This window comes from Echinops telfairi, unplaced genomic scaffold, assembly GCF_000313985.2.
Source record: "Echinops telfairi isolate 266 unplaced genomic scaffold, ASM31398v2 ScPeMD7_25;HRSCAF=90, whole genome shotgun sequence".
NCBI lineage: Eukaryota > Metazoa > Chordata > Mammalia > Afrosoricida > Tenrecidae > Echinops > Echinops telfairi.
The window spans coordinates 31,949,121-31,962,761 of NW_022103922.1; the positions used below are offsets into that span (position 1 = coordinate 31,949,121).

At 40.8% G+C, this 13,641-nt stretch overlaps 1 protein-coding gene across 2 annotated transcripts in view; it reads left to right on the plus strand.

Moving 5' to 3' along the window:
• Positions 1-7,014: 7,014 nt before the first annotated feature.
• Positions 7,015-13,641, plus strand: part of UBAP1 (ubiquitin associated protein 1) — a 59,953-nt gene continuing 53,326 nt past the window's right edge. The window contains exon 1 of one of the 2 annotated variants that reach the window (XM_045289246.1): positions 7,015-7,350. Coding sequence is in view for 1 of the 2 variants with exons in the window: in XM_045289244.1 (XP_045145179.1) it covers positions 9,688-9,793 (106 nt within the window). In the remaining variant the exon portion in view is untranslated. Of the gene's footprint in view, positions 7,351-9,652; positions 9,794-13,641 lie in introns of those variants that run through there. The other variant, XM_045289244.1, reaches the window with a different exon arrangement.

Genomic DNA, 13,641 nt, shown 5'->3' on the forward strand with positions numbered 1-13,641 from the left:
AAAAAAAAAGAGTGGTATGAGCCCCCAATAAAATGATTTTTTTTTAAAAAGAAAAAAAATGAGTTGTGCAATCACACTCAGTTCTAGTGCTCCCTCCCTCCTCCTGCCTTCATTGTTTACTCTCTAAATCCCCTTTCCCTCCTATCACCTCCCTCACCCCTACAACCTCTATAAACCCTTCTATCAGTTATTATCAGTATGCATCCACTCCTCCTGTGCTTCACAAACTGGGAAACCCAACAGAAACAATAAAAAGCCAAATCGAAATAAGGTGGTAATGATAAAATAATAATATAAAGACAAAAGTACAAATAATGAATAAGAAAGAAAAAACTCCATCAACATACAAAAAGCCAGGGAAGACATTTCTGTCATGGAACAAGTAAGAGATACTTGCACCCAGAACAAATTCAGGTTGGGTCTATAGGGAAGTCAATCAACAGGCCAAGTATCCAGTTAGCTCCAGTATAATCAAGATTACAAAGGTCTCTGCCTGACAGCAAGGCTGTTTGAGACTCTTGCCTGTGGCTAGAGCGAGTCTGCCAGCCGCTCAGTCTGACTAGACACTCTGCAGATGGGTTTTGGGCTCCCACTGTCCTCCATAGCCTTCTACAAAGTGGGTGTTCCTAATTTGGCTCTGATACTTTTCCCTTTGTCATATTTGCATTTTGTAGTTGTCATCTTTGGATCACACAAGTTGGTGTGCTTCTTCCTTGTGGACTTAGTTGACTCCTTGCTTAGATGGCTGCTTGTTTGAAGACAAGCCTTCACCACACTGTGGTATAGCACCCTGATCTTCAGTGATCATTTAATGAAGGTCAGTATCAGCAGGGCCATGTGATCAGAACTAACTGTTCTTGGATTGGAGCTAGGCGTAAGTAGGAGTCCAGGCTCCATCTGCTTGTCCATGGGGCTTACATGTCTCAGGTTTATTATGGCAGTTGTAATAGGACAAAGTCAAAATCCTGTAAGACCAACTGTATAAATAGCAGCCATAAGCCAACCAGCAACCAACCAAACAACACACACACAAAGAAAAAAAGCGAACTACAAGTAGGAAAGCAAAAACCTATGTAAACAAAGAAGTATCGCATTGTCAATCACCCCCCTGGGGTGACTGCTCTTATCATCATCAGTTTTCCCAATGACCCAGCCTTCCAGACACTGTCGGTGTGAGGAGTCTGTGCGGATACAATTCTGCCTTAAGCTGCAGTCCATGAGTTTTTCCCTACACAGTAAGATCTCCCATTTGATTGGGCTCTGTTGACCCTAAATACGGGAATGATGTCAGGGGGGACCTTCCTGGAGCAATTCATCCAAGTACAGATCTCTGCTCAATGGATCAGAACCTATCGTGCTACTGCAAGGTAGGCATTGAGATACTACATGTATGGTGATCTGGGGTCCCTTTCCACTGGATGCCCACCAGGCCAGGTTTCCCCCAAGGTCCAATGACTGAGCTGGGTTTTCCCCAAGGTCCAATGACAGCCACTTCCACAGTCCGGGGGTGGCCACTCTCTGCTTCCTGTCCCATCAAACACCTCAATCTTCAGTCCAAGGCCCAGGTGGCCTTGAGGCAGTTCAGTTCATTCAGCAGGGCCTCTATGTTAAGTGTAGCCCCTGTAGCCCCTGTGTTATTCCAGGCTGCCTACAAGTTCAGCTTCCACAATCATCATGGTGCTTAGTCCATGGTCACCTCTGGTTTTTAGGGGTGCATGGTATTATATGGTGTGTATGCACCAGTTTTGTTATCCATTCTTCTAACTGATGGGCATTTGGGCTCTTGTCAACTTCTTGCTGTTGTGATGAACACGAGAGTGCATATGTCTGTCTGTGCTATGGCTATTACTTCTTTAAGGTGTATACCCAGCAGAGGAAGTGCTGGTTCATATGGAATTTCTATTCCCATTTGTTTGAGACAGTGCCGTATCACTTTCCACAAAGGCTGTGCAGTGCAGGGGAGTTCCAATTTCTCCACACCCTTTCTAACCTTTGCCTTTTTGTTTGTTTGTTTTATTGGGCTATCATTGTCGGTGTAAGATGATGTCTCATCAGTGTTTTGATTTGTATCTTCGAGAATGCTAATGATCATGAGCATTTTTTCAGATTTGTTAGCCATTTGGCTGTCATTTTTTTGGTATACTGTCTGTTCATGTCCTTTGCTCACTTTTTAATTGGATTATTCATTGATTTTCTTATTGAGGTCTTGCAGTATTCTATAGAATTTAGAGATCAGTCCCTTGTCGTGTCCTTGCTTAAGACTTTTTCCCCATCTGTGGGTTCCCTTTTGACTCTTTTGATGAAGTCTTTTGATGCACATAAGTGCCTTATTAGTAGAAAGTTTCCAGTCATTTGACTTCTACTGTGTGTGCTTTGTTTGTCTGATAATATGTCCACGCTCTGCAATAGGGCCCTTCAGTTTGTTCCTTTTTTCTTATTGATGACCTTGAGAGCTCTGGGATTTATATTGAGGTCTTTGATCTATCCTAAATTTGTTTTTTGTACAGGGAATGATGTATGGCTTCTGTTTTATTGTGTAGATAAAGATTAAATTTTGCCAGCAACATGTGTTGAAGAGACTATCTCTTTCCCTTTTAATGTTTTTTGGCCCTTTGTCAAACGAAGATCAGTTATCTGTAGGTGGATGAATTCACTTGAATTTTCTTATCCTGTACCCTGCCACATTGCTGAATCTTTCATTTGTTTTTTAATTAATTTTTTTAAATCTTTCAATTGTTCCCAACAATTTTCTTTAGTTGCGTCTTTGGGGTTTTTACATATAAAATAGTTTCTTCAAATAGTGAGAACTTCACTTTTTCTTTGTCCATTTGAATTCCTTTGATTTCTCTTTGTTGTCTTATGGTTCTGTCTAATACTTCCAGCACAATGTTGACTAAGAGTGGTGATAAATGGCATCCTTGTCTGGCTCCCATTGACAGGGAGAATGCTTTTGGTCCCCCCCCCCACTGAGTAAGATGTTGTTCATTAGTTTTTCATATGTGGACTTTATTGTGTTGAGAAATTGCACTTCCATTCATTTTGATGAGTATTTTTTATCAAGAATGAATGTCAGATATTGTCAGATGTGTTTCTGTATTGGTTAATATGATCATGTGGTTCTAATTTGTTTTGTTTACATAGTGGATTACATTGTTTTTCTAATGTTGAACCATCCTTGCATATCTGCTACGAATTCCACTTTATCATGGTGTATTATTTTCTTGCGATACTATTGGATTCCACTGGCCAGGGTTTTGCTGAGAACTTTTGTCTCTGTTCATAACGGATGTTGGACTGTAGTTTTCTACAGTGTTGTTTTTTTCTGACTTTGCTCCTTTCATAAAATGAACTTCGGAGTTTGTTGTCCTTATCTATATTTTGGAATAATCTGTGCAGAATTGTTATCAGCTCTTCTTTAAATACTAGATAGTGTTCCCCAGTGAAGTCTCTAGTCCTGGAGTTTTTTTTTGTCTGAAGTCTTTAAATGACCAGATGTGTTAGACAGGATTCTCTAGAGAAACAAAACCAGGACACGAATAATTGTATATATATTTATATAGATAGATAACATAAGAAATAAACAGTTAATTAATCTATAAGGCAGTACAAATGGCTCAGTGCAGCTCACTTCCATGAGACAGCTAGTACACTGTCAGTGCTTCAAGTCTTGAGGGCCGCAGGGTAGTCCTCCGTGGAGCAATTCAGGCTATCTGGCCACAGGCAGAAAACAGCAAGCAGGTCACCACAGTCAGCCAGATGACAGGGTCCGACAGTCCTCAGCTCAAGAGATGTACCTTCCAGCAGCGTGGTGAAGCAGGTTTTGAAGGAAACTCAAGTTACAGTGACATAGTCCACGGGTTAGGTGTCCCACAGGTAGTATAGCTTGCAAATGGAGACACAGAACAAGCAAGGCAGCCGCACACTGGTCTGATGATCAAAGAGCAAGAAAGAAAAAGGCAAGTTTCGCCAAGCCATTTATCTCTCCGCCCTTCAACTAATCTCACATGCGTTCATTGGCCATGTTGGCACAACAAACCTACCTATCACACCAGATTTATGTCCTCTTTTGTTGTGGTCTGTTGAGGTTTCCTGTGTCAGTTTGTGTAGTTTGGGCAGTTGGTATGTTTCTAGAAACTTGCCTATTCCACCTAGGTTTTCAAATTTGTTGGAGTATTTCTTTTGTAGTAATGTTTATTATTCTTTTTATTTCATTTGTTTTTTTTTTTTCATTTGGTTTTAATGTGATGTTGCATTTTTCATATTTAATTCTTGATTTTTGCCGTTTCTCTTTCTTTTCCTTTAAGTTTTTCAATTCATTTATTTCTGCTCAAATCTTTATGATTTCTTTTTTCCCCCCTAGTAGTTGAAAGTTTATTTTATTGCTCTTGTTCTAGTTGTTGAAGATGCTGGGTTAGGGTACCATGTAATCTTGAGACAAGAGGCTGGATTCTTCTATCTCCTATTTCAAGTTCCAATGACCTTAAGGAATTTCCCCATGCCAACACAAATGGACCTGCCCAAACTACACAAACTGACATAGGAAACCTCAACAGGCCACAACAAAAGAGGAAATAAATCTGGTCATTTAAAGACTCCAAACAAAAAAAACCCTCCAGGACTAGAGACTTCACTGAGGAACTCTACCTAGTATTTAAAGAAGAGCTGGTACCAATTCTACACCCACACTTAAACTTTAAATATGTGGCATATTACAATACTCACTACCTTTGAGTGCACTGCAACTCATACTGACCCTATAGACAGCGTGGAACTGCCCCTGTGGGTTTCTGAGACTAACTCTTTATGGAAATAGAAAATTTTGTCTTTCTCCTGCATAGCCACTGGTGGTTTTGAATTGCTGACATAGAAGTTAGCAGCCCAATATGTAACCACTACGCTACCAGGGCTCCTCAGCCTACATAATTTTTAATTTTAGATTCTCTTGCAAGACTAATGTGTTTTTAGTTCAACTCTCTTGCCCTGGAGCATTCAGCATTTGGCCAGGTCAGTTTGGCCATAGGAACAAGAGTAGACCACACACTTATGACTTTGAATTGAACCCAAGAGCAAAGAACACCTGGGCAAAAAGAAGAAGAAGAAAAAAGAATACCTGGGTAGAGGACTTAAACCTGAGGAACTGTATGCCTGGTGCAGGTATGTGATCCATAAGTGATACCACACCGAAAGCCTTTGCCTCCGACTCTGTCGTGAACACCTGTGTGTGCACACATAATTACCATAACTGCACCTATGTGGATTCAATTTCCAGAATTCTTCATCGCCTTTCCGGATTAAACAAAATGTCCTTCCCACCTAAATTCCCTGAAAAATATCCCTCCTTTGCTCTTGTTCTGTGAGACATAGTCTGCATTGCCCTAGGATTCTTCATGTCTCCTCTTGTAAGACGCGTCTTTATCCAATAAACCTTTTCCCCTATGTTCTCTTGCAAGGTACTTCTCTCTCTAATAAATCTTTTTTTTCTCTCTCTAATAAATCTTTATGCTTGGCTCCTTGCTTTGGCTGTGCTTGGCTCCTTGCTCCTCGGTTCCCTGGCTATGCTTGGCTCAGTTATTCTTAATGAGTAGGGAAAGAACCTTCAATTAGAAGGCTTATCAAGTAACAGTCTAATTCATTTTATTCACTGTTACCATTTTCATTCTCCTGATGAAGAAATTTACTCATATCGCTTCTCTCTTCACAACTCTTCAGTGGCTGCCCAACTAAGTAGGAAAAGAATCCAGAATTAATGACTTACTATTCTCTGCTGTCTTAGACCCCTTTCATTTCTGGAATGTCTACCTTCTCTCCTGATAATTAAAACTGCTACACTCTTCAAAATATAAATACTATTTTCTCTGTTACTGGAGTTCTGGAGAGAAAGGAGGACTGGAGAAGTAGTTGTGCGGTATATATCTTCTGTGGAGTGTATACATTTTTTATTCAGCCAGGAAGTATAGAGACAGATGTCCTTCATAATCCTTGGATAGAAGTAAACTTTTCCTCAGGCAATAATTCTACAGTTTACACCAATAACACTTTCAGACTTCTATTACAGTTTACTGTTTATGCATCTATTTCTCCCACTGGTTATGAACTTCCGGTAACGAAAGATTCACCTTATTTAGTATGTGCCTAATTCCAGGAAACATCCAATAAACACAGAAGGCAATGATAATTTGGGATCAGATTACCTGGTTTAAACTCCGTGAATATTAGAGTTGATGGGAGAGTTAGAGGTCATTCTGCAACCCATTCATTTAGAAATAGGTAAAATTAGACTTAGAGAGGCTAAGACTTGTACATGTCACCAGTGACATGTCACATCTGGACCAGCGATCCTGATTTCCAAGTCGGAATCGTTGTTAAATGTTTGTGCATCTCTTCTCCGTTCAAGGCTTCCGGCTTCCCAGAGTGACCGTATCTACAGCTCCCAGGATTTATGTCCTTTTAGCCATCCTACTCTATCTACCTCTCTCGGTCAGCCGAGTTCACCAATTCTAATCACAACGCCCCAGGCTGCATAGGGAATTTAGCTGCCACAGGGGGCAGTTACGTCACTGCCCGCTCCTCCCATTGGCGGGTGGAGCGCGACGTGATGACATCAGACGCACAGGTGGGCGGGACCACGAGAGGAAGGAGGAGGGAAGTAGGAGGGAAGTAGGACTTCAACATGGCGGCTGCGGTACTGGCGGCGTCTACGGTGACGGCCTGGCCTGGGGCGGGCAGAGTTGGAGGCGGCGGCGTCCGTTCTCCCTAGGGGCTGTCCGGGGCTCAGAGGGGAGAAGGCCTGGGCGACCCGTCGGCACCGGCACCCTTCGGCTTCTGGGACGGTGTGGTAGCGGCGTTCAGGTGAGGGGGCCTGTCTGGGTTCTGGGGGAGGGAAGGGGGCGGAGTTGGGGAGGGGGCCCCAGCATTGGATGACGGATAAGGGAGGAAATTAGAGGGAGACCGTAATGGGGTGAAAAGAACTGGGTGTAGAAGGAAGGAGCCCTGAGGTGTGTGGCCTGGGGTGGATTCTGGGAGAAGAGTCGGAGTGAGGAGATCAGAGTTGAAGGGGCGGAGGGCAGATGGGATGCGCAACATGAGTTCGAATTAAGGGGACCAGTACCCCACTAGAAGCTAGGTGCAGTAGACCCAGTCTGGTTCAGCAGGGTGTGAGCTCCGTGGGAACTAAGTGGTAAGGTGTCGGGGAGGGGGACCCAGATATTCGTAAAGACGAGGACGGGAAGTTGAGGTTGAGTTGGGGTCGTGAGAAACTGCTTTCTTGCTCTCCGAAGCCATGAGAAATGGGAAAAAGGGAAGAGACCGGATCCGAATGAGTATTTTTGGACACTCTCTGGTCTTCTCCAGGTATATATTTATCTTGCCTTTTTGGTTTGTTTTTGGGGTGGAGACTTAAACTTGTATGGTTCACCGGGGCCTTGAAAATAGCTTCCCGTCCTTCCTGTGGGATGTCAAATTACATTTCATTTATTTGATCTTTGACCTTTGTGTTGTTGCCGCCTGTCGTTTGCTCCCACACTAGCCTCTTGAAAGTATGTGGCTCGGCATAAAAATACATTACATGTTAAGCAAATAAAAAGTTAAGAGTCTTTTCAGACACCCTGGGATATTTAGCATAACTGGATTAGTAGTTTACTATTAAAATCTATTTTGTTCTAACCCCACTTTCTAGTGCTTTGTCTTTTTCCTCAGCTCTTTTATGGCTATTTGAGAATTTAAGTAGATAAAATAGATGTTTCCTTTTAAATTTCGTCAAATTTGATAGTAGGAAAAACAGGGCACTTATCCTGTAGTGAGAGAAAGTTCTTTCTGATTCACTTCCTAACTTAGTTCAACTTGGAAGTTTCTGTGTTATCTTATATCAAAGAATGTGAAATGTCCAAAGTCTGAAAGATTAGTATTGTCTGATTAACTTACTTTCTTTTAGTGGAGTTTTTATAAATAAAAATTTTTACCCTTATTCCCTCATTCATTTTGCTGCTTATTCAATGCCTACTGTGTGCTACCTTAATAATGTGTGTTCCATTATATTGATGGAAATGGAAAAATTAACATTTTCCCTTTGTTTAGTTTTTAGTGAGTGTCTCAATCACCACACAGCAAGCATGTTGGCAAATCACTTATTAACCTGCTGTGGCCTGGGGGTGGGGACTGGGGGGCATGGGCGTGGCTGTGGGAATGTTATTTTACAAATAAAGGCACGGGAAGAAAATTAGGTGAATATAGGAATACAATTTCTTTTCATTTAGTATTTAAGACTCATTCCTTATAACATTCTATGTATATCTGAAACATGTTATGTTTTCTTTTAATTTTAAAGATGACAGTAACAGTATTGCAAGATAATGCTAGGTCTGTAGATAATTCTCATCAGTGGTTCAACTTTCTTTGGGAAATGTCACCTGTTTTTTGTGCATTTGTTTCATTGTCTCTTGATTATGATGAGGTAATTAAAGCAAACCCCCCCAATTTCTTTTAGTGATTAAAATTCTATTTTTCCTATTGTCTAATTATTGACTATGTTGGGATTTTTCAAATATAGATCATGTTTTTTTAATCATTTTATTAGGGGTTCATACAACTCTTATCACAATCCATAAATACATCAATTGTGTAAAACGTATTTGTACATTCATTGTTCTCATCATTCTCAAAACATTTCCTCTCCACTTAAGCCCCTGGCATTAGGTCCTCATTTTTCCCCTCCCTCCCCGCTCCCCCCTCCCTCATGAGCCCTTGATAATTTATAAATTGTTATTTTGTTATATCTTGCCCTGTCCGACGTCTCCCTTCACGCACTTTTCTGTTGTCCGTCCCTCAGGGAGGAGGTCACATATAGTTCCTTGTAATCAGTTCCCTCTTTCCTACCCACTCTCCCTCTACCCTCCCAGTATCACCACTCAAACCACTGGTCCTGTAGGGATCATCTTCCCTGGATTCCTTGTATTTCCAGTTGCTATGTGTACCAGTGTACATCCTCTGGTCTAGCCAGACTTGCAAGGTAGAATTCATATCATGATAGTGGGAGCGGGGAGGAAGCATTTAGGAACTAGAGGAAAGTTGTATTTTTCATCGTTGTTACATCGCCCCCTGACTGGCTCGTCTCCTCCCTGCAAATATAGATCATTTTAAAGGTAAGCTTCCCCCCCTTCCTCACACATTAACCCTGTGGTCCCTCTACCCTTCACCCCCCACCCTGCAAAAAAAAAAAGAGAGCATTATCAATTTACATTAATCAGATCTTTGTAGACCATCTTTTTAAAAAATGCAAAAGGGAATATGAAATACTTTAAGAAAACCTTGAGTTGAAAAGAACCTTAGAAATTACCTGGGTTTAGTTTCTCACACAGTATGGGAAATCCCTGCTTGTATACCATCCCAGACAAGTGAAAATCTTTCCTCTTTTCCAGAATCTATAATTGCTTGTGGGAAAGATCCTTTACTTTAAGAGGAAAGAAGTAACATCTTGTAACCTATAGCATACTGTTTCCTGTAAAGTTGCACCTGCCCCAAGTCATGGTATTTCCAATCACCTCCTATGTGTGTGAAAGCTGGACAGTGAATAAGGAAGCTTGGAGAAGAATTGATTGATGCATTTGAATTCCGATGTTGGCAAATAATATTAAATAAACCATGGACTGCCAGAAGAATGAACAAATCTGACCTGGAAGAAGTACAGCCAGTATGCTCCTTAGAATTGAGGATGGCGAGACTACAATTCACATACTTTCAGCGTGTCATCAGGAGGAACCTATCCCTGAAGTAGGACATCATGCTTGTAATGTAGGAGGTCAGTGAAATGGAGAAAGGGCCTCAGTGAGGCGGAACGACAGTGGCTGCAATGATTGTGAGGCCGGTGGAGGACCCGGCAGTGTTTGCTGAGCTGTAGGGAGGGTCCTTACATGTGGGAACCAACTTGATGGCACCTATCAACAAGGGCATTCAATACATAATTTCCTGAGAATCGAGGGTTAATAAATTCAGGTTGAAAAAGAGTTCTGTGAGAGTAGCAAGATTTCAAAGAAAGGCACTGACACTGGGCCTGTTCGAATGAGCCAGGCAATGCTCAGCATTGGACATTAATCCTCACGATGTGACTAAGTAGGTAGGTTGTGGTATGCATGTGGTTTCTGTTTTTTATCTTTAGGAAAATGAAAGGATGACTAGCTTAATTAAGGTTATAGCTGTGGTAAAGTCTGGAGAGGTGGAGTCTCAATGTGTAGACTGTATTTTGCTCCTCTTTGTTGGTCACAAGAGCATTCCAATTTCTGTAAAATAAAGTTTGGAAAGTACAGTGGTTAAGAAAAATGAACAAACAAGGAATTAGCTAAGTGGTGGGGAGAAGGAAAATAAAGTACAGGATAAACTCTAGTTTTAAAAAAATGACATTTGAAATTATTTGTTCTTACTGAGTTAGTACTGTAATTGGAATGACATAGCTCATTAAGTTTTAGTCACTTATGATGTCATCAGTATTCTAGGAGGAAATGAATATCGAGTTTTGTACTATACTCACACACAAAAACCTGATAGACTGGATAAGAACCGTTTTGTATTGCTGAGTCAGATTGGACCCAGTTCATTAATGGCCCAGCCTTATAGTTGCCAGTCATCCACATATGTTTTCAGAAGTCAGTATTGCTCATTGCCAGTTGCTTAATACTTGCAGCACTTCCCATGTGTGAGTCACTGATTGGCTCGCAGTAATTGCGAGTCTTGTGGTCACTGAGTCAAGAGCCAGTAGGGTTTTGTTTTGGTTGATTTACTTCCTTCCCTTTGAATTGTTTCCCAATCTGATGTGCTTGAAATGGTGTCTTTGGTATTCTGTTATTAGCTTTGCCCCAAGTTGAGTTTCTTTTTTACATTTTGAACCATTTGTGTTACTTCTGTAAAGTCTGTATTCAAGTTCTTGGTCTGTGTTTATCCTGGGTTATTTCCCTTTTTCTGATTTTTTTTAAGAGTTTAAAATATATTCTGGATACTAATTATTTTTTATGGGTTGCAACTATCCTCTCCCATTTAGTGGCTAGTCTTCATCTCATCTTAGTTTTTAGGTGAGGAAAGTTCATAATTTAATGAACGAAATTTTCCAATCTTTTCTTTTTATGGGTTGTGCTTTTTGTATCTACTGTCATGCGTGCTATTGTAATAAACTCATCAGTCTATCTGTAATGTTACATTTCATCTCATATTGGTTCCAGTAGTTGGCTTGAGTAGCTTCAGGACTGTCTCTGGTTGCTTCTCAGGAGTTGCTTTCCTCACCTTGGACTTAAAAAGCCACAGGGCTTTAAAGCCAGCTTTTTACTCCGGTAAAATGCCTTTTACTCGGGCTACATACATTTTCCAAAACTCAGACCCCCATCAGATTTATGAATGAGCTGTACATTTTACTAAATGTTAACAGTGTGGTAGACCAGGAGCACCCTTTCTTGTGTGGACAGTATTTGATACATAATGAGACACTGTCGAAGTTGTTAGGACACCTAAGATGTTTTCAGAAAGGCTTTATGCTGTCTACCATTTGGCTATATTAAGAATAATGGTGAACCATGGAAGGGCTAATATGGACACTGTTTGGAAGAGGTTGGTTTTCTTGTTTGTGGTTTGTGTGTGTGTGTTTGTAATCCCTGTCCACCTCTGGATTTGTGTGGCTTCCTTTTACCATTAAGCTTGTCTCTCTCAAGTTTTGTTACGAAAAGCTTGGCAGCATTTGATTGTCTTTGTTGTATACTAAACCTGTTTACAATTTTTAGGGATTACTTGACTTTAGGAATCATTCTAAGGAGCTGAATGCTTGATCCTTTGCAAAAATCACTAGAGAAATAGAAAATATTCACCATACTTTAAATGTACTGCAAATCCTGTGCAAGGGTGTCTAGATGTGGCAGTACGCCGTGGACATTTGTGAAGGGGATGTTCCTTGTTCTTTGGGAATCCTTGCACAGTATAGAATGTCTCTCATGAAATAAAAAAAAAAATAACGGGAAAATGTTAATAGACCATTAAATGCGATCATTAAATACATGGGAACAGCAAAATTAGATATGAATGCTAGATTTAGTTTTCAGCTACCTCCACTTCCCTATCTTTTTTCTGTTATCTTCTGGTTTATCTCTCAAATCAAACTTACTTCCATGGAGTTCATTCTGACTCATAGTGAGAGCCTATAAGACAGGGTAGAACTTCCCTTGTGGGTTTCTGAGACTATAACTTTTTTGGCGAGTAGAAAGCCCCGTCTTTGACCTTGCTGTTAGCAATTCAACAAGTAACCCACTATGCCACCAGGGTTCAGTCTATCCTTCCCTGCCATCGAGTTGATGCTGACTCATAGTGACCCTATCGGACAAGGTATAACTATCTCTGTGAGTTCTGAGACTTTAACTGTTTTTAGAAGTAGAAAGCCCCATCTTTCTCCTAAGGAGGGGCTGGTGGTTTTGAACTGCAAACCTCTCGATGGCAGCTCCACATGTAACCACTACACCACCAGCGCTCTGTCAGCCTATCCCTAGCTCTCCTTTATGAACTCCATGGAAACTTTATGGTATGTCGGAGTGCTTGCTTGTCCTGTGCTGTCTCATCTTCGTGGTCTTGGTCCAAGGCAGGGTTTGCATCTTCCGTCTCATTACTTTCCTTATTAGTAATAATGGAATCTACAGTTAATGTAATCCTAGCATCTTCTTGTAACTAAGGAGCATTACTATTTTAGTCTGTAGTTCGGAGGGGGAGGGAACAGGCAGTACCTCATTCGCTTCTGGTGGATGGTTATACCTTACCTACATTCACTCAGAGGAGTGATTCACGTCCATGGGTGAAATTCAAACTCAAATGTCAGCCAAGTTACATGGAGTGCAGTTTTAGAGGTAGTTTGTGAATTCTCAAAATTGGAAAGATTGAATTTTCTTCTGGCAAGAGTTTACTATATTTCCAAGTGAGTCTAACAATAGGAAAAACAAAAAAACCCATTTTGATCTTAAATGGTTGATTATACTAACATGAACTCATCCCCATTTCCAGACCTGAAGAGTGACTAAGGGTCATAGTCTTTGGGGATCCCACTAGTCTCTGGTCAGTCAGCCTGATCTCTTGTAAGATTTTGAGTTCTGTTCTGTTTTGCTCTCTCTCTATCCGAGACCTTCTAAGTGATCCTTTTTAGAGCAGTTGGCAGTATAGCTAAACACCATCTAGTTCTTCTGCTCCAGGGATGTAGAGCTGGTGTTTGCATGGTTAGTCCATCGAACTAATTGTTTCCATATTCCTTTGATTTTCATTATTCTTTCCTCCATACTGGGAGAGACCAATAGTTGCACCACAGATGTTGCACTCAGGAGCTTTAAGACCCCAGTTAGTACTCACCAAGAAGGCTGCAGAGCATCGTCTTTGTGGATTTTGTTATGCCAGTTGATTTTCATAGTGACAGTTTTTCGTATAACAGCACATTTTTATTGGAAACCAGCTTTAAGTGGAGAAAATAAATAATTATTTAGCTACTTAATTTGGGAATACAAATGGAAATCAGGTAACAACTCTTTAGTAATAAACTCTGTATGTTTTTGTATCATTTACCATACTTTTCTGACAATAGGTTTAATGTGTGCATTTTAATTTGGAGTGTTCATTTGACAGGGTTTATTTTATTTT